Here is a 22,201-nt window from a genome sequence, read left to right as displayed (position 1 = left end):
ATCCAAACCATCAACATGTTTATTAGACCCCATTCCTGCCAGGCTGCTCAAGGAAGTCCTACCATTATTTAATGCTTCAATCTTAAATATGATCAATCTATCTTTGTTAGTTGGTTATGTACCACAGGCCTTTAAGGTGGCAGTAATTAAACCATTACTTAAAAGCCATCACTTGGCCCAGCTATCTTAGCTAATTATAGGCCAATCTCCAACCTTCCTTTTCTCTCAAAGATTCTTGAGAGGGTAGTTGTAAAACAGCTAACTGATCACCTGCAGAGGAATGGTCTATTTGAAGAGTTTCAGTCAGGTTTTAGAATTCATCATAGTACAGAAACAGCATTAGTGAAGGTTACAAATGATCTTCTTATGGCTTCGGACAGTGGACTTATCTCTGTGCTTGTTCTGTTGGACCTCAGTGCTGCTTTTGATACTGTTGACCATAAAATTTTATTACAGAGATTAGAGCATGTCATAGGTATTAAAGGCACTGCGCTGCGGTGGTTTGAATCATATTTGTCTAATAGATTACAGTTTGTTCATGTAAATGGGGAATCTTCTTCACAGACTAAAGTTAATTATGGAGTTCCACAAGGTTCTGTGCTAGGACCAATTTTATTCACTTTATACATGCTTCCCTTAGGCAGTATTATTAGACGGTATTGCTTAAATTTTCATTGTTACGCAGATGATACCCAGCTTTATCTATCCATGAAGCCAGAGGATACACACCAATTAGCTAAACTGCAGGATTGTCTTACAGACATAAAGACATGGATGACCTCTAATTTCCTGCTTTTAAACTCAGATAAAACTGAAGTTATTGTACTTGGCCCCACAAATCTTAGAAGCATGGTGTCTAACCAGATCGTTACTCTGGATGGCATTTCCCTGATCTCTAGTAATACTGTGAGAAATCTTGGAGTCATTTTTGATCAGGATATGTCATTCAAAGCGCATATTAAACAAATATGTAGGACTGCCTTTTTGCATTCACGCAATATCTCTAAAATCAGAAAGGTCTTGTCTCAGAGTGATGCTGAAAAACTAATTCATGCATTTATTTCCTCTAGGCTGGACTATTGTAATTCATTATTATCAGGTTGTCCTAAAAGTTCCCTAAAAAGCCTTCAGTTGGTTCAGAATGCTGCAGCTAGAGTACTGACGGGGACTAGCAGGAGAGAGCATATCTCACCCGTGTTGGCCTCTCTTCATTGGCTTCCTGTTAATTCTAGAATAGAATTTAAAATTCTTCTTACTTATAAGGTTTTGAATAATCAGGTCCCATCTTATCTTAGGGACCTCGTAGTACCATATTACCCCATTAGAGCGCTTCGCTCTCAGACTGCGGGCTTACTTGTAGTTCCTAGGGTTTGTAAGAGTAGAATGGGAGGCAGAGCCTTCAGCTTTCAGGCTCCTCTCCTGTGGAACCAGCTCCCAATTCAGATCAGGGAGACAGATACCCTCTCTACTTTTAAGATTAGGCTTAAAACTTCCTTTTCGCTAAGGCTTATAGTTAGGGCTGGATCGGGTGACCCTGGACCATCCCTTGGTTATGCTGCTTTAGACGTAGATTGTGGGGGGGTTCCCATGATGCACTGTTTCTTTCTCTTTTTGCTCCGTATGCATCACTCTGCATTTAATCATTAGTGATCGATCTCTGCCCCCCTTCACGGCATGTCTTTTTCCTGGTTTTTTCCCTCAGCCCCAACCAGTCTCAGCAGAAGACTGCCCCTCCCTGAGCCTGGTTCTGCTGGAGGTTTCTTCCTGTTAAAAGGGAGTTTTTCCTTCCCACTGTGGCCAAGTGCTTGCTCATAGGGGGTCGTTTTGATCGTTGGGGTTTTTCATAATTATTGTATGGCCTTGCCTTACAATATGGAGCGCCTTGGGGCAACTGTTTGTTGTGATTTGGCGCTATATAAGAAAAAAGTTGATTGATTGATTGATTTATAAATCTAGGTTTAGCTTATTAGCTGTTGGGGGTTACAAATATCACTCGTTTGAGCATCTGATTCTCCACTCTGCTCAGGATATTACACATTGCCAAGGTCAGAAGAATAAAAATCAGTCGTATTATGTTGTCACTGTATATAGGCCTCCTGGCCCATATTATAAATTCTTAAATGAATTTGGTGCGTTCGTCTCTAACTTGTCAACTAGTCTAGATAACATTCTGATCATTGGTGACTTTAACATTCATATAAATAAGCCTTCTGATCCCCTCTGCAAATCATTTATGGAAATTGTGGATGCATTAGGATTTCGGCAATGCATTCGGGATTCGACGCACATTAGTGGAAATACCCTGGATCTGGTTCTCAAACGTGGTATTGCTGTCACGAATATTGACATCATGTCTCTTACATCAGTGGTGTCTGATCACTCACTTATTAAGTTTACAGTTTTGCTGCCGTGTTTAGTGGAACAACAACCTTATATATCATTACGGCAATGCATCAACTCCTCAACTAAGACTGACCTCGAAGCTAGACTGCCTGATGTCTTAGCTTCACATTTAACAAATACCCAGTCAGTAGACAGACTACACTCGACATGACCTCGGTACCACCTGTGTTAAAACCGCGCTCCCCCAAATCACAGTCACCTTGGTTCTTTGATTATCTGTGTGACCTCAAGCATAAAGCAAGAGGTCTAGAACGGAAATGGCGTTGTTCAAAATTAGAAGTATTTCACCTTGCGTGGAGTGATGCTATCTTAGACTATAAGCATGCATTACTGGCTACAAAGTGGACTTACTACTCTGATTTGATCAACAAAAACAAGCATAACTCAAAGTACTTGTTTGACATGGTGGCAACACTTATGCATGGACAACCACCTGTAGTTCGCTCTCCTTTTACAGCACAAGAGTTCCTGGATTACTTTGGGAAGAAAATAGAAGACATCAGATTAAACATATCCCGGCATGCCTTAACCCAGCCACTACACCTTGCTATTGAGGTGGGTGCCACTACTGAGGTATTACCTAGATTTACAGAATTTGACAGTATCTCACTAGGCATGCTGACAAAACTCGTAATGTCAACAAAAAGCACAACCTGTTTATTTGATCCTATACCAACAAAACTGTTTAAGGACCTGTGGCCCACTCTTGGGCCAACTGTGCTGGAAATTATTAATCTTTCTTTAACTTCTGGATCTGTTCCTAAATGTTTCAAATCTGCAGTGATTAAACCATTACTTAAGAAACCTCATCTTGACCCTAGTGTATTGACAAACTATCGGCCGATATCAAATCTATCATTTTTCTCTAAAATTCTGGAAAAAGTGGTGTCACGGCAGCTTGTAGACTATCTTACTGAGAATAATCTCTTTGAGCCACTGCTGTCTGCTTTTAGAAAATATCATTCCACAGAGACGGCTCTCACTAAAGTGGTGAATGATCTTCTGCTTACAATGGATTTGGACACCACTACGGTTCTGTTGCTGTTAGGTCTCAGTGCTGCATTTGATACAATGGATCATCATATTCTACTTGATAGGCTGGAAAATCATTTTGGGATTACTAGGAGTGCCCTTGCATGGCTGATGTCGTTCTCACTGTGTTTTGTACAGTAACACTACCTCTAACTTTAGTGACATGAAATTTGGGGTTCCACAGGGGTCTGTCTTAGGCCCCCTGCTTTTCTCCCTTTATATAGCACCCCTTGGTCACATATTGCGGCGTTTTGGGATTAGCTTTCACTGCTATGCAGATGATACTCAGTTATACATGCCGATAACTGCTGGTAATCTCGTTCACATAAAATCCTTAGAAGATTGCCTTGCAGCAATGAGAAGCTGGATGTCTAGAAACTTCCTACTTTTAAACTCTGATAAGACTGAAATGATGGCTCTTGATCCAGTGAGACATCGGCATCAATTTGACCAGTTAATGCTCAGCCTCGGTTCATGTGTCATACATCACACTGACAAAGTGAGGAACCTTGGGGTAATTTTTGATCCTTCATTGTCCTTTGGCCTCCACATTAGAAATATTACTAGGACTGCTTTCTTCCACCTGCGAAATATAGAGAAGATTCGTCCCATCCTGTCTATGGCTGATGCTGAGGCCCTGATCCATGCATTTATCTCTTCTAGATTGGACTACTGCAATGTTCTATTTTATGGTTTACCGCAGTCTAGCATTAGGGGTCTCCAATTGGTTCAAAATGCTGCAGCCAGACTTTTGACATGAAGCAGAAAGTTCGACCACATTACACCCATTTTGGCATCCCTTCACTAGCTTCCTGTCCCAGTGAGATCAGATTTTAAGGTTCTGCTACTAACCTATGAAATTATTCATGGACTGGCGCCTCCCTACCTACCTGACCTAATTAAACCTTACGTACCGGCCCGGGCTTTACGTTGTCAGGGTGCAGGACTACTTTGTGTCCCTAAGGTGAATAAGAAGTCTGCGGGTTACAGAGCTTTCTCTTATCATGCCCCTGTTCTGTGGAATGATCTCCTGCGTCAATAAAACAGTCAGATTCTGTGGAGATTTTCAAGTCCAGACTTAAGACGCACTTATTTTCCCTTTCATATGGCTAGCATACTGGTACAGTTTTGTTTGACGCTTTTTACTCTTTTAATTCATTTATTAGTAATTGGAGCGGGCTGCGGCCTCAACTTTACCTAAATTCTGGGTCTTTTAGTGAAGTTTAGGGCTAGTGGCCAGCAATCACCTTAGTATTTCTCTGTTTTTCTTGTTGTCTAATGCTGGCAAATTATACAGTATTTTTTGTCTTTCTGATGCCTGATTCTGTTTTTTCTCTCTAAGGTGCAGCTCCATCTAGAGATGGGAGTTGTATTTGTGTTGGTGATCCTCCTGTCCTGTGCGCCAATAGCATTTCTTGTATATTCGTCCGTGAATTGTTCTGTGAATTGTTCTGTAATTTATGTTTGTGGCATGGCCCAAGCAGAGGGTCACCCCTTTGAGTCTGGTCTGCTTGAGGTTTTTTTCCTCAGAGGGAGTTTTTCCTTACCACTGTTGCTCTGGGGGTTGGTAAGGTTAGACCTTACCTGTGTAAAGCGCTTTGAGGCAACTTTGTTGTGATTTGGCGCTATATAAATGAAAATAAATTGAAACTGAAATTCATGTATTCATCCCCTGACTTGTCTCAAAAAAATAAACCTTACCATAAAAGTAATGATTTAGTTGTTATACTTAAAGGTATCCATCGTTACGCCTGCCATTGTTTTGACTGTTATATTTTTATTTAATTTATGTCATGTTGTAGAGATTATTTTTCAGTGTGAGTTTAAAGGGTATCATTTTAAATATTTTAAGATTTTTTTTACTTGATGGGTCATAAATAGTTAAAAACTGTAAAAAGCTCAAAGATAATCATTTTCACATCACTGTAGAGTGCATCTGAATGACTGATGTTCTTCCTCTGATACTATATAAATATGTTCACCCAGTTTGTTATGAATCATTACATTACTCTTTGACTAATGAAGGCCAAACATAACTTGCTGATGGTTGTGATTGATGGAGAAATTAAAAGTCCATAGTATGAGCCGCATTTCTTACATTTGATGGTAATTGAAATGCAAAAGGAGACGTTGAAGATGAAGCGGCAGATGTGGATACGAGGAAAGAGAGAATAGAAGATCAAGAGGTTTGTCACTTGGCAATACATAAAGAAACATCAAAAACACATAAATAAGACAGACAAGCACATGAAAAGGAAGGGACTGGGAGCAGAACAGTGTGACTTGTGGAAAAAAAAGCCAATGTGAAATAAGGAGTGAAAATTAGAACACAACAAAATGAGAAAGAAAGATGATATGAGAGATTTGAAAAGTGTGTCAGGAAAAAAAAGTCAGTGAGAGATCATGGAAAAAAAATCATGCAACAGGATAAGCTTCTGCCATGAATATAAAACACAATGGCCCTCAGGTAAGAACATTTTTGTGACACCTCTTAAATTTCTCATAGTTTTTTCATATGATTTTGCAAAAGTATCATATGAGAATCAGAAAAAACTCAAAATTACCAAATTTATATCTGTAAAACTCCTGAATTCTATTACTATGTAAATCAACATGGGTTTGCGACAAGACAAAATTACCATAAATAACACCACAAAATACACACCCTGCCCATGCATGTCAGAGGCATCCAATCAGGACACGAGATTGGCGACACAAAAGAGGAAGAAGTGAATTTAATGCTGTGTTTACACATAACAACGACAAGTCACGAATGCCACGAAGTACACATTCTTGGCTGCTGATCACGAATGTGATGATTCGGGCCAGAGGCGTCAGGTGTCCTCAGGAACTGCTGCAACCTATTACCACACATTACGATTAATGGCACGTGTTGCTGGAGAATTATCAGGAACCATTATGCACGGTCAAGAATAGTGTTCTGCGTTGTTGCGCGCTATTGCGCGTAACGTTAAGTTCTGTCACGTTGTGAACGAGGTGAATTGTCTCCTCATCCAACCGAATTCAGATCATTCCAGTTTTTCAGAAGAACTTTGTGACTGCATGCGTAGCTGGGCTCTGTGCCATGTAGTGGCGCAGAGAGGAGGAGGAGGACAGAGCCAGATGTGTGGCTTCATGCGGCTCTCATCTCGTGCATTTTCCCAAACATCAGGCACATGAAGCATGTGGAACACCTGCAGGAGCGGGCTGAAGAGCACTGAAATTAGATTTTTAGCCGACTTGGTGTCAGCAATCAAACTGAATGTGATGCAGCAGGGTTTAATTGTATGCACGCTTCTTCCTCCGCCGGACAGGAGGAGGTGCAGAGATGTCTGGCTGCACGTGAGTCTCCTCTCGCTCCTCTGGTTCAGACTCATTCTCCCGCTCATCGGTTACAACAGCAGGTGGAACACCTGCAGGAGCGTCTTGAGGAGCTTCAGCTGGAACTGTGGAACGACATTAGATACAAAAGCCCTACAGTTGGGAGGAGTCTATACCAGCACTCACTGGGCAAGAGGACAGGTACACCCTGGACAGAGTGTCAGTCTACTGCAGGGCTGGGTAACACTTTACTTGAAGGTATCGTCATAATAGTGACATGACACTGTCATAACTGTTACATGACACAGTCATGAACATGTAATAAACATTATATCAATGTTATGAATGTTAATGGCTGCTGTCATTAAGTGCAATTCAGTTTTTGTAATGACAAGTTGGCATACCAACCAAAGACCAAAAAGGCCAAAGACAACTCCTGGTCATGTCGCTTTGATTAATGTCAAGTTGCCATAATCAAGACAACCCAAAAAATGTCACTAATCCACTGTGCTGCCATTCATATAATCCATTACTGAGTAAATTCCTTTCCATATTTAGATCAATTTCTAATGCAAAGTGCTATTCAGGTGGAACTACACATAATAGTAACATTAAATGGAAAACAGTGATTAATCCTGAAGTTAAATTGCAAAGCTTTATAAAAAAAAAAAAAATCCAATTTATTGCTGAATTTCAGTGTCATGAGATCACAGGTACTGACAGCGTCATCAACAGTGATGCCGGTAAACGCGTTACTCTAATCTGACCACTTTTTTTAGTAACGAGTAATCTAACGCGTTAATCTTTCCAAATCAGTAATCAAAGTTACTTCTCCATGTCACTGTGCGTTACTATTATTTTTCATTGTGGGTCGATAACAGCATTAAACTTGGTCCGTGGGCAGGAGGTCGGGGTTCGACTGAACTGCACACTTTAAGCGAGCTGTGAGCTTTTAATCCGCGGTTTTTTGCAGCTGCTCGACTCGTCCTCACCTCTTAAAGCGCGGTGATCAGCACACCTGCACTGAGCTTTACAAAGACATTTTTATACTTTTTTTCCTCCTTTATTTAGAATTCTGAGCTGAGCCGCTCTGTATCTGGTCGTTAAAAACAGCTGATCCTCCGCGACGCGTCAACAACTAACACTATTTTCCACTCAAATCAATCAATCAATCAATCAATTTTTTTATATAGCGCCAAATCACAACAAACAGTTGCCCCAAGGCGCTTTATATTGTAAGGCAAGGCCATACAATAATTATGTAAAACCCCAACGGTCAAAACGACCCCCTGTGAGCAAGCACTTGGCTACAGTGGGAAGGAAAAACTCCCTTTTAACAGGAAGAAACCTCCAGCAGAACCAGGCTCAGGGAGGGGCAGTCTTCTGCTGGGACTGGTTGGGGCTGAGGGAGAGAACCAAGAAAAAGACATGCTGTGGAGGGGAGCAGAGATCGATCACTAATGATTAAATGCAGAGTGGTGCATACAGAGCAAAAAGAGAAAGAAACAGTGCATCATGGGAACCCCCCAGCAGTCTACGTCTATAGCAGCATAACTAAGGGATGGTTCAGGGTCACCTGATCCAGCCCTAACTATAAGCTTTAGCAAAAAGGAAAGTTTTAAGCCTAATCTTAAAAGTAGAGAGGGTGTCTGTCTCCCTGATCTGAATTGGGAGCTGGTTCCACAGGAGAGGAGCCTGAAAGCTGAAGGCTCTGCCTCCCATTCTACTCTTACAAATGCACCTAAACTCTCTTTCTGAGGACCACATGATGTGAAAACGCAATAAAACTTTCTTACCTGTAAATCTGGTCCTGTTTTCTGCATAAATAAATGTTATCCATTCTTTGTGCTCAAACGCCAAAGCAGGGGCGAATCTAGATGGAATGGGGGCGTGGGGCAAGGATGTGCCCCCCTCCCCCACAACACCCCTAGATTAAAGGTGCAGTTTTGAAGCCGTTTTTTACTACAACTAATATTGCTTAAAATAATAATAATTTCGACAAGTAAAATGTTTAGAGAGAATTTAAATGTTAGAAAAATGTTAGAATTTAATAGTTACCTTTATAAACAATGTAGGCTCGAAATTGCAAGTTTTACTGTTACAGTGCTGTCAACAGTTAAATATGAGGTCAAGAAAGACGTCTTTATTTTACTTTTTATAAAACAAGTATTTATTTTCATTGAAGTCAAGAAAGGGTGACTATAAAGTGAGTTTTGGCAAAACAGGTATCATTGTCATGTTGAGGTGGCAGAGGGTTGTTGTCGGCAGCTGGGAAAAGTAACTAAAAAAGTAACTAGTAATCTAACTTAGTTACTTTTACAATTGAGTAATCAGTAAAGTAACTAAGTTACTTTTTCAAAGTAACTGTGGCAACACTGGTCATCAAATATGATGGATCAAGGATATCAAAAATCTAAACACCCTTGGGCTTTTCCAGAGATCAAATTATTTTGAAATAAATAATCATAAAGAGCCGAAATGGCATTTCTACAAATCTGTTCTTTAAACTAAATAAAAAATAATAATTTCAACATGACATAAATTTAATAAAATATCAAAGCCAAAATACTGGCAGAGAGTGGAACACAGGAGGAGTTTGTTGCAAGAAAACAGATAAAATGAAGACTTCACTTTCCCATGTGCTTTCATTTCTTCTTCTGAAGAAAATCTTTCTGTTCCACTCCACCAGGAAGCTGCATAAGTGGTTATGCAACAGACAAAAGTTGTACTGTGTACAGTATCTCCACAGACAGTCACAAACATCTATATAACCTTCAGAGTTGTCATAGTGTCTTGTTGGCTGTCCTCAATTGTCTCCTTCTTGCATGATCACTTTAGTTTTTGAGAGCTGCCTGCTCCAGGCAGATTTATCATACAGTACTGTTCTGTTTGGATGTATTTCTTACTGATTGATGTAACTGAAGTCCAATACAGCAATTTGGAAATATTCATGTATCTATTCCCTGATTTGTCTTAAGAAAACTGGTGACAAAAGTAATGATTTTGCTATATTTTATGAAAAAAATGTCTATTTTATACCATGCATTAGTTTGTTTTTCATCATTTCAAATTAATTTATGTTCTGTTGTGGTGATTTGTTTCTAGTTTAGGTTTGAATTGGCATAATCTCATTTATTTACAATTTCATGTTATCAAAAATTAATCAATATATAAATGAAAATCATGTAGAAGCTGAAGGGTGTGTAGACATTCTATATTCACTGTATGAGCTGAGAGTTAAGGTGACTTTGGACTATAATAAACATTGTAAAAAATGATTGTGCCATACACAAAATCAGCAACATTTTCATTACCCTTTCAGTATATCTGTCACATTAATATGTACAATTACAAAACATTACAAACTAAAGTCCCTTCTGTACAAGGTGCACAGTAAAATCACCAGTGTAAAGTAACCACTGATAGTGTTAAATTAACACTGAGAGTAAATATGGTCCTACGCTGGCCAGAGTGGGACCACATGTTCACTGTCAGTGTTAATTTAACACTGGTGATTTTACTGTGTGGGTGGGAGCTGCAACATGCACAAAAGATACTCCAAGGACCTTTTGGGCACAAAATACAATGTTTTTTTCTTGGACATCTTACTCAGTGTGTTATCTGGACTATAAGTTATGCTTTTTTTCCTTTTTTTTTTAATTTGTTTGGCTGGTCCCACAACTTATATTCCAAAGCAACATCTATGTCAAACTTATAATGCAGTATCATCTATGCCACGAGGTGGCACCGTCTACGTTCTTGACAAGCTGCTTATGCACACCAGTCTGAATGAGGTACTTAAAGATCCACACTCAGGAGCACAAGGTGGCAATAATCCAACATTAATCTGGATGCCATCTGCCATAAACCAAGAAGAAGAAGCTGGAGATGATGATGATCATCATTTGAATAAGGGGAATGTACTGGATCTGGTAAAAAAATTAATAACTCTTGCTCTCAAACTGAAAGGGGAGGTGATGGTCTAGTGGTTAAGTGTTGGGCTTCAGACCAGAGCATTCTCTGTTCAAAACCCAGCCAGACCAGAAAACCACGAAGGGACCTTGGGCAAGGTCCTTAATCCCCTAGCTTCTCATGGTGTCAGCACCCTGACATCGGTGTGTGAGTATGTCTGTGTGAATGCGAGGCATCATTGTAAAGTGCTTTGAGCTTCTGATGCAGACGGAAAAGTGTTACATAAATGCAATAAAAGATATGGAATAACCTTCATCTGCTCTTAAATAAAAAGAGGGAATAACCTTCATGTTACTTGGCACTTGACTTGTTTGCACTCTAATGAACAGCCACAACCACAATGAGGAGGCTGGCTAGGCTAAGGTAACGCAACCTATAATGTTTTAAAACGTTTATTTACATGCAATGAGGTAACTTTGTATGTGATCAGCTCTGCATTAATGATTTCAACTGTTCAGTGGTGACAAGAAGCAGTTTACTCTTGAGTTCTTTGTGACACATACAATAACATTAATTAGCCCATTAGCTTCTGCTGACTAACGCAGTCTTTGCATTTAGCACATTTCAAAAATAGATAGGAAAAATACTCGAACGTGCCATATAGTCTGGACAATATTTTTACTATTAACAAAGGGTCAGGGTTAAGGGCTCTATTGATCAAAGTAGGGGTTATGAAATTAGTGCCCGAAAACTCCTTGAAGATGCTTCAATACATGTACACTTTCTGAAAAGGTGATTACTTACAGTATTAGGAGCAAAATAGATTTAGATCACATCAATTTATCTTTTGTGTCTTTAAAATCCCACAAAGGGAGTGCTGGTAAAGATTAGAATTATGGCAGAGGTTCCCAACCTTTTATGCTTTCATACTTGATCTTAATCTTTGTAACCTCACTTTGACACATTGGCATGTTTTTCCTATTATTAATATTATTTAATCCACTATGTTCCATAAATAAAAGCATAATTATGTGTTCAGGATTCATGCAGCAATAGTTAAATCAACTTACTGTACTTTAAAATGTTTTCAAATGTCATTTTCAAAAGAAAATGCTGATTTATAGAATTGAACAAAAAAAAAAAACAAAGAAATCATTCAATGTTTGTGAAATCAACATTATAAAAACATTTCTGTGGTTTTCTCATGCCGTTATTGGAGCATTTAACTCATGCCGCTACTTAATATGAAATGATCCCACATGAGGACACAAAGCCAAGGTTGGGAAACAATGCCTGACCATGACTGCTAATGTATATCGATTGAAAATTCACTCCAGGTCTAGAGCTACTGCTACAGTTACATAATTTCTATTACCATAATCTAATATACGTTTATGACTCACCTCATGAAACGTGACAGCATAACAATTATTGAGCCTGAGCTTCCTGTTACGAATCCTTTTCTAATAAGATTATGAAAACATAATTCATATTGCAGGAATATCAGCCACAAGTGGTGCCAGAGGGTTTTTTTTGTTGTTGTTGCTGAGATGAGGTGGAGCATTATTGTTTAGTAATGGGAGAACATCACTAAACATGGAGTAAATGTTAAAATATGTATGTTAAAGTAAATTCCAAGTGCTTACTACATGTATATTGTTCATTCATATACATGCAATACACCACAGATAATAGTAACAATAGCAATTATTGTTTAAAAATCATGAAAACTAACCCTTCTGGCAAACATAAGAACAAAACAATTTAAAATGCACAACTGAAAACAAATGTTAGACAAAAAATACTTTTTTCCTTCAAGTATTCTTAATCATGCTTTCTGAATGTTGGAATTTCATTATCCTTTCTCAGATTTGCTAGGTTCTGGTTAGATAATAGGAAACAAACCACTTCACAAAACCAAACAGAAAATAGTAAAAAATAACTGCATCTTGCATGATGCAACTGGTGTGAAACTGGTCAGTTGATCCCAATACAGTGCCTGAACAATATCTCGTGGATGCAATAGAAACTGGGTACCCTATAGGGCCTTATCACTCAGACAGTAATCTTGTGGAGATGAAAAACCATGGCTGAAAACATAAAGTGAATGGCAAATGTATTTTTTTTCTTTTTGGGTAATGGCAAGGCTATACAGAATTACTCAGAGGGGCTACAGCCCCACTGAGTTTTACCCTAGAGCCACCAGTGGTGTTTTCTGTCAAACAGCCCAACCAGGCAGAATTTGAGAATAGAATAATTGGATTTACTGAAAGGTGGTGGAATGCATTTTGGAGCTGTAGTTTAAATTCTAGGTGGTCAAATCTTGATAGCATCCAGTTGTTACAAGTATTTCTGCATTTATACTGTACAAGTGTACAGTAAAACTGAAACCTTTAGCAGATCAAAAATATAAGGGACCACATGCACCTATTAGTATTTCTTTCACTGAGTGCAAGAAAACAATACTTGTATAAAAAAAAATATAAGTGAAGATACAGTATGTTGCTCAGGTGTACTACCCATCAATGTCACATTATCCCAGACTAAAACTTGACCAACGTTTGTCTTTTTGCTCCCCTGCTCCTCCCAGGTCCATTGCCCAATTTCCACCAAACCTGATATGTGATCGACAATTGACCCCAGAATTGGCCTGAAAGGGTTTGTTTGGGGAAAGATCAAGATCACTGGGGTTATACATACATCAAAATATGGATTTTCACATTGATATCCACCAAAGTGGCACACATATGTTAGGTTGTGATTCCCAGTTTTTCCCGGGTTAACGGGGAGTGAGCTCAGAAGACTCCCAAACTTTTCAATTGTCAGTAATGAATTTTAGCGTAGGCCGAACAACCCACTATTTATCTGCTTCAATATTCTGGACTTCGGGGACTTAATTCCTTACATTACATTGTCATACCATGACCTTAATTGATTGCGTTGTCAGACCCAGGCAACGACACGTTTCAATTTCAAGATGTTTAACATCTGTTTAAAATGAGGGTCTCCAGTTCAGACTTGAGAGGAACCTTGTTGATTGGCGCACCAAAGACTGACTTATGAAGTAGTATCACTGTGTCATTGTACAGGGGGTAAATATTTATAGCGACCCAAAAATGCTGCATTATGCTGTGTTCTAGTTGTCTTCGACGGACTTAGGACAAATTAATGTCTCTAGACTGTGTGGACATTTCAATTTACTGTACCGGCATTATTATTTTTTGGTTGTAATGTATCTGTTGCTTCCCCTGGCAACTGAAGTTGTGCTGCAGATGTTTTAGGTTCATGGTTCCACCCTAATCTGGCTTCCCTGCTCTTGTGGTATTCCTGATGGTGAGTAAGGTTTCTTCAGATAGGAGCAAACAGGGGGTCTTATGTTAGGGGGTGGTTAACTACAATAACTTGGTGGGTCACACCAACAGGATTGAATCAATCATCTGTTGGGGGTGCATGTATAGGCGTAGGAGGTGGGGGGGCGGGGGGGCAATCGCCCCCCTGGGCTCGGCAAAATGCTCAAATTCGGGCAGATGGGCTGGGAAATTCGGGCATGGGCCATGTAGACTGAATACAGAATAAAATGACCTAAAATGTCAGACGTATTTTCACAATTAATATAAACAATCAAACCGCTATTTAGTCACCAGTATAAATATGGTTATATAAATATATGGTAATTTAAAGAGTCATGGGGGTTTCTGAAATTCGGGCAAATTTGGTGTCCCCCCCACACCCCAAGTAGACCCCACCTCCCATGAGTATGGGTGCATGGCACACGAAACGAATAGGGGAAAAACAAAAATGAAGGAGAAAAAAATAGCAGAGAATTTTATTTATCTATTTCCATGTGCACTGCTTTGATATGACTGGACTATGACTGGACTACATAGACAATGAGATGATTAGAGGCTGCACTGACGGACTGCTTTTGGATTTTGTTGTAGCCACAAGGGGGATGTCACATGTTTGACTGCAGAGGGTGGTGCATTAGTTGTCTGCTTTTATAAATATTTCAAACATTTGTAAGGACTGGTAGCTTCAATTCTGATTTCTGCCTGTAGCGGTACCTGTGCTGGTCATTTGTCTCTCAAATGCATCACTGTTGCCAGTATCCAGGGGACAAGGGGCCTTTGGGTGGACCTGTTCGTTGGTGTTTCTGTACCAATCTGTTTTCTCATACAAGTGATCTATCTCCCAGATGTAAAAAGAAGAATGAATGCCACACGTTGGTCCTTGGCAATGGGTACCAGCAGACGATTCCTTCTGTGAAGCCCCTTAAGTGGACGGATCCAATTGCTGGTGGTTCTGGAATTGCCCAGGCAAATCCGATTTACCAAAGGTCAGTTGTTGTTGTTGCTGTTGTTGTTGTTGTTGTTGTAAAGGTAACTGGGGTCACAGCTCAAAATGTAATCTTTTCACCCTGATTTCTGGCAAACTTGGCACACATATGGAGGTGGGTTCTGGAATTGCCCAGAAAAGGTCAAATTTCACAAAGGCCAGTCCCTGAGGTCAAGGTACGATCTGGCTGGCTGTTTGTTGGCATGTCACTGAAGGTCGACATCAAAACTGTCCTAGATTTTTTTTTTTTTTTTTTTTTATCAATTTCAACCAGAGGAGGTACATACTTATTTGGATTCCACAACTGCCCTAGCAAGGTTAGCCAGAGGTCAAACATTTGGGTGAAGGCCAAGCTCATTGTGGTCAAATGTCAAATTTCCAAAGTCTTTACTGTCTTCATGCCCTGTTACCTTGTAAATATGAAAAATAAACCTTTGGGTGTATTTTCACTTTAAAACACATCTCTACTCTCATGTTTTATCCCTCATGATTAAACATACTGTATACGTCAGTTCACTGACATGTCTGCATGTCTGCTTGATCTTACATGATACTGAGCAACCTTCGAGCTGACAGCTGAGGATTGATGAAATCAAATCCTCTGCAAATCTGCTACAAAAATTAATTGTCTTTGAGTATTGAAGATGTGACAGCACATGGACAATTATGAAAAGACCTTGTGTGCATGGTAGCCTGCACTGTTAATGAAAGCTTTCACAGTGGGTCCATGTATAATAAATTATTATACATGGACCCACTGTGAAAGCAATCAGACCATAACAAAATGCTTGAAGAGTCAGACGTGCTGAATCACAAAGTGACTCATAAGGCCAGCTGTTATACCTTTGGCTGGAGATTGGGGTGCAGCAGGACATATCCATTGGGATCAATGGCAAAGTAGTATCCATTAGGGCCAATCTAAAACCAAAAATAAACACATAAGAAGGGAGACATTTGTTGATAATTACATACAGACGTGAAAAAGAGAACAACACATCCATCACTTATTGCTTCAGAGGGAGAACTCTGTGCAAGTACATAACAGCTGAGCAAGTCACAGGATGTGGTTTGACAAACATGTTTTGTCTGGCTCCATTTGATTGCATCTGGATGCCCAACTCACCGTGAAGCGTGGCGTAAGCTTCTTGATGTCATCCAGAGACACATCAATCCCCATTACGCCAAGGATCAGCTGATTCTGATACTAAAAGAAAGCATAACAGAAAAGCACGAGAATAAATATCATCATCCACAACAACAGTCGGCTCCATTAACTGTGTGTCATCGCACCTCGCCATTCTTGTCGTCTTTGGTCTTGGTTTTATTGAAGACGGGAAGTGTTCCGGTGATGACCAGACCCAGTTCCTGATGAAGAAGAATTTTTGTTTTTTGTTGTTTTTTTCGTAGTCAAATAATGTTACACACAAGTGAGAACGTTGTTTTTTATGTGATATGTGAAATTAACATATTGAGGATGCGATATTCATACCAATGCATCAAGGTAAACATTCGTCCACTGGACTTTTTTAGCCTCCTTGTCCGCCAGAACCATGGGTCTTCCCAGTACATCCAAGTACTCCTAAAGTGGACATAAATCTTCAAGTTTCCCATAGCCACATAGGATTATTTTACATGTGTACTCTTATCAGTTTGTTCCTGGTTATGAGTGGTATGTGTGAGCAATATATCAGTCAGGTCCGGGATTATGAACTAGTGCCACACATTGTTGCATTGACCACACCTTAGAACAACACTGGATCCTGGATGGTAACAACCCAAGGAGACAGCTGGCCCATCCTCACCTCTCAAAAGTAACCATCTATCTCCCTCATTCAGGTGAAACATTGGCAACCCCTTGGCCTTCTGCAGCTGCTTGGGTCCTAAACACTCAGGCACTCAGGAATCTCGGGTAATGCCAGAATAGCATTATCCAAGTATCATCTGAGGAGACTGAGTACCACCTACATTTATTCTTTGTTTTATGTTAGCATTCTTTACTAGTTAGCCTTCAAGTATCACAAACATACAGTGCAACAGGAAGCATCACAAAGTTTCAACCTTCGTTCTCCTGCAATTTATATGTAAATCCTTTTTCCATATACCCATATCCATATAGCCACTATGCTCCAAGATTTCTGCATACCCACTTAAAACAAGTACTGTAACAGGTGCCGTGCACCACGGTGTCAACTAATTACATTCTCGTTGTTTAACTCTGAATCTACATTTTGTTCACTGTTGCCTTAAAGAGTGACAAAGACATATATACTCAACAAAAATATAAACGCAACACTTTTGGTTTTGCTCCCATTTTGTATGAGATGAACTCAAAGACCTAAATCTTTTTCCACATACACAATATCACCATTTCCCTCAAATATTGTTCACAAACCAGTCGAAATCTGTGATAGTGAGCACTTCTCCTTTGCTGAGATAATCCATCCCACCTCACAGGTGTGCCATACCAAGATGCTGATTAGACACCATGATTAGTGCACAGGTGTGCCTTAGACTGCCCACAATAAAAGGCCACTCTGAAAGGTGCAGTTTTGTTTTATTGGGGGGGGATACCAGTCAGTATCTGGTGTGACCACCATTTGCCTCATGCAGTGCAACACATCTCCTTCGCATCATCCGTGAAGAGAACACCTCTCCAACGTGCAAAACGCCAGCGAATGTGAGCATTTGCCCACTCAAGTCGGTTACGACGATGAACTGGAGTCAGGTCGAGACCCCGATGAGGACAACGAGCATGCAGATGAGCTTCCCTGAGACGGTTTCTGACAGTTTGTGCAGAAATTCTTTGGTTATGCAAACCGATTGTTTCAGCAGCTGTCTGAGTGGCTGGTCTCAGACGATCTTGGAGGTGAACATGCTGGATGTGGAGGTCCTGGGCTGGTGTGGTTACACGTGGTCTGCGGTTGTGAGGCTGGTTGGATGTACTGCCAAATTCTCTGAAACACCTTTGGAGACGGCTTATGGTAGAGACATGAACATTCAATACACGAGCAACAGCTCTGGTTGACATTCCTGCTGTCAGCATGCCAATTGCACGCTCCCTCAAATCTTGCAACATCTGTGGCATTGTGCTGTGTGATAAAACTGCACCTTTCAGAGTGGCCTTTTATTGTGGGCAGTCTAAGGCACACCTGTGCACTAATCATGGTGTCTACTCAGCATCTTGGTCTGGCACACCTGTGAGGTGGGATGGATTATCTCAGCAAAGGAGAAGTGCTCACTATCACAGATTTCGACTGGTTTGTGAACAATATTTGAGGGAAATGGTGATATTGTGTATGTGGAAAAAGATTTAGGTCTTTGAGTTCATCTCATACAAAATGGGAGCAAAACCAAAAGTGTTGCGTTTATATTTTCTGGAGGAAACCCTGGTTCTGTATTGTGTCCATATCTTCCTAACAGATTCTATAGTAAATGCAATATTACAGAAAACTACTGTGAGTGAACAGAAACAACCACAACAAAAGGAAACAAACAAGCTCTTGGTTTCCATATTTTTTGAGTGCAGGTTAGAACACACACTGACCAAGCAGTGCAACAGCCAGGATTCCGGCTTTAGGCAGGTGCTTATGTATAATCATGGCCGTACTTTAGGTGTGGTAACAAGAGTAAGGGTGAGCTTGATGGGCCAAGTTGGTGCAGGATTTCTTTTCTACCGATCATCCAAGGACATGACTTAACAGATGACCAGGAGAACTTTAAATTGAGCTCATCAGTAAAACCTTTGAATGTATCAGAGGGACAGCACAGGTCTGACGGTTTGGATACAACGTCAGAGAGGTGAGCTTGAGATGGGTTGGACATGTGCAGAGGAGTGGTGGAGGGAATATAGGGAGAAGGATCCTGAGGATGGAGCCACCAGGCAGGAGAAAAAGAGGGAGGCCAAAGAGGAGGTTTATGGATGTAGTGAGGGAGGACATGCAGGCAGTTAGTGTGACAGAGGAAGATGTAGAGGACAGGGTGAGATGGAAACAATTGATTTGCTGTGGCTTCTACTTACAGGAGTAGTCAAAAGAAGAAGAAAAAACTCATCAGTAAAATAACCTGCTGAGACAACTGGTTCCATGGAATTCCAGCACTGTGTTGGCCCTTCATGGAACACTGTTGCCCCCCCCGAACTACAGACCACTGGGAGTGTATACCTCTACTAATGGATTAATCTTTTTTTTTCTTCATCTTTCGTCTGTTCCCGTTAGGGGTCGCCACAGCAGATCAATCGTTTCCATCTCACCCTGTCCTCTGTATCTTCCTTTGTCACACGAACCACCTGCATGTCCTCCCTCAGCACATCCATAAACCTCCTCTTTGGCCTCCCTCTTCTCCTCTTGCCTGGTGGCTCCATCCTCAGCATCCTTCTCCCTATATACCCTGGGCCCCTCCTCTGCACATGTCCAGACCATCTCAGTCTCGCCTCTCTGACTTTGTCTCCAAACCGTCCCACTTGAGCTGTCCCTCTGATATGTTCATTCCTAATCTTGTCCATTCTCGTCACTCCCAAAGAGAATCTCAACATCTTCAGCTCTGCCACCTCCAGCTCCGCCTCCTGTATTTTTGTTAGTGCCACTGTCTCTAAACCGTACAACATAGCTGGTCTCACTACTGTATTGTAAACTTTCCCCTTCACTCTTGCTGATATTCTTCAGTCACAAATCACTCCTGCCACCTTTCTCCATCCACTCCACCCTGCCTGCACTCTCTTCTTCACCTCTTTACCACATTCTCCATTACTTTGAACAGTTGACCCCAAATATTTAAACTCATCTACTTTCATCACTTCTACTCCTTGTAACTGCACTATTCCACTGGGCTCCCTCCCATTCACACACATGTACTCAGTCTTGCTTCTACTGACTTTCATTCCCCTTCTCTCCAAAGCATATCTCCACCTCTCCAGACTAGACTCAACTTGCTCTCTACTCTCACTGCAGATCACAATGTCATCTGCAAACATTGTAGTCCATGGGGACTCCTGTCTGATCTCATCCGTCAACCTGTCCATCACCACTGTGAACAAGAAAGGACTCAGAGCTGATCCTTGGTGTAATCCCACCTCCACCTTGAATGGGTCTGTCATTCCTACTGCACATCTCACCGCTGTCACACTATTCTTGTACATGTCCTGCACTACCCTGACATACTTCTCTGCCACTCCAGACTTCCTTATACAATACCACAGCTCTTCTCTTGGCACCCTATCATAAGCTTTTTCTAAGTCCACAAACACACAATGTAACTCTTTCTGGCCTTCTCTATACTTCTCCAACAGTATTCTCAGAGCAAACATTGCATCTGTAGTGCTCTTTCTTGGCATGAAACCATATTGCTGTTTTCTAAGCCTAGCTTCTACTACTCTTTCCCAAAACTTCATGCTGTGGCTGATCAACTTTATACCTCTGTAGTTACTGCAGCTCTGCACATCACCCTTATTTTTGAAAATAGGAACCAGCACACTTCATCTCCACTCCTCAGGCATCCTCTCACTTTCCAAGATTTTATTAAACAATCTGGATAGAAACTCCACTGCCATCTCTCCTAGACATTTCCATGCCTCCACTGGAATGTCATCTGGATCAACTGCCTTTCCACTTTTCAACCTCTTCATAGCAGCCCTCACATCTTCCTTACTAATCTCTTGTACTTCCTGACTTACTCTCACCACATCATCCAGCCTTTTCTCTCACTCATTTTCTTCATTCATCAGCTCTTCAGAATATTCCATCCACCTTCTCATCATTGTTTCTGTGAAGGCTCTCAGTTGTCCAGGTGGTTTCCATAGTAGAGAAGCTTGAATCTTCGACTGGACTGGGTTGCTTGACGCGAGGACGTTTCGCTTCAAATCGCAGAAGCTTCCTCAGCTAAAATTCTTGCTCTGGAAGTCTGACTTCTGTCTTGACTCTTGTAGAGAAGAATAAACAGAAGCCACAAAAGCTGGAGTTTTAAACCTAACCAGACCCCTCCTACCGAGAGGCAGACTGCTATAGGCTAGTGACTAAACAATAGCTCTAATTAGCACCTATTGTGCTGTAGTTAGCACCCTCCTAATGACAGGCAGCTGTCCCTCCTAATGATGGGACGGACAACTCTCCTAATGACGTGAATGACTCATTACCATGAACAAAAGACTGAAACTGCTTTGACCTGAGTACCCCATTGTAAACAGGGGACAAAGTGTGTCTCAGGCCCCCTCCCTGGTTAAGGCTGGGTTTCAAGTGTTTCACATAGAATGCCTCCTTGAAAGAGGGGTCAATATGTCTACCTTTCTCCTCTCCATCATATCAGCCAACTCTCTCCCTTTACCAGTCATACTACCAACATTCAAAGTCCCCAATCGCATTTCCACCCTTCTAGTTTTCTTCTTCTCCCGCTGTTTGTGGAAACGTTCTCCTCCTCTTCTTCGTCGTCTTTGCCCAGCAGTAGCCCTATTTCCACCGGCACCCTGTTGGGCAACTGCACAGGTGGCGGATGTTGTTAACCCGGGCCTCGACCAATCCGGTATGGAAATTCGATTCTTTGTCTGCATAGTTGGGTTGGCTTGTTTTACGCCGGATGCCCTTCCTGACGCAACCATTTATCCAGCCTTGGGACCGGCACTCAGAATGTACTGGCTGCACACCCCATGTGGCTGATACCTAATACCATTATTATCCCACCAAACTGAAAGAGGACAATGGGTATAGAGCTTTGTGGTATCATATAGGAAGTTGCTATGTGACAGATACACTTAAAATAAGAAATTTAAGGCAGATCTGGATCACCACCAAAATTAAGTCACGACTTCTTTGACTATGTGACCACCTCCTCACAAAATTTCATGAAAACCAGTCCATACATTTTTGAGATCTAATGTCCACAAACTAACATAGAAACAGACATTCTAAAATGAATATAATAATAATAATAATAATAAATAACCTCACCTGTGTGTTAATTCGGATAGCTCCAATTGAAGGAATCTCATAGAAGTAACCTGTACACATTAACAGGAATTATCAATTAAAACAATTACATATCATCAAAATATAGCAGCTGAAGGCATTAGAACAATTTGGAGTCATAACTAAATAAACAAATAAAGCATCAAAATTACTGGGATGAAGCAGTCTACTGCATCATGACTATTTAAAATGGCATTATGTGTTAGTCTGAAAGTGTCACAAAAATGCTGTGAAGTACTTGTTTT

The 22,201-nt window shown here is 40.7% G+C and overlaps 1 protein-coding gene across 1 annotated transcript in view; it reads right to left on the bottom strand.

Annotated features, from left to right (window-relative positions):
* Positions 1-22,201, bottom strand: part of LOC117514925 (voltage-dependent calcium channel subunit alpha-2/delta-1) — a 301,141-nt gene that overhangs the window by 67,819 nt on the left and 211,121 nt on the right. The window contains 5 exon segments of the mRNA XM_034175496.1: positions 15,847-15,921; positions 16,127-16,207; positions 16,294-16,368; positions 16,493-16,582; positions 21,939-21,988. Of these exon segments, the coding sequence (XP_034031387.1) occupies positions 15,847-15,921; positions 16,127-16,207; positions 16,294-16,368; positions 16,493-16,582; positions 21,939-21,988 (371 nt within the window).

The sequence above is a fragment of the Thalassophryne amazonica genome, chromosome 8 (genome assembly GCF_902500255.1).
Source record: "Thalassophryne amazonica chromosome 8, fThaAma1.1, whole genome shotgun sequence".
In the NCBI taxonomy this organism is placed as follows: domain Eukaryota; kingdom Metazoa; phylum Chordata; class Actinopteri; order Batrachoidiformes; family Batrachoididae; genus Thalassophryne; species Thalassophryne amazonica.
The sequence above is the reverse complement of the archived record's forward strand: the minus strand, read 5'-3'. Positions and strand labels throughout refer to the sequence as shown.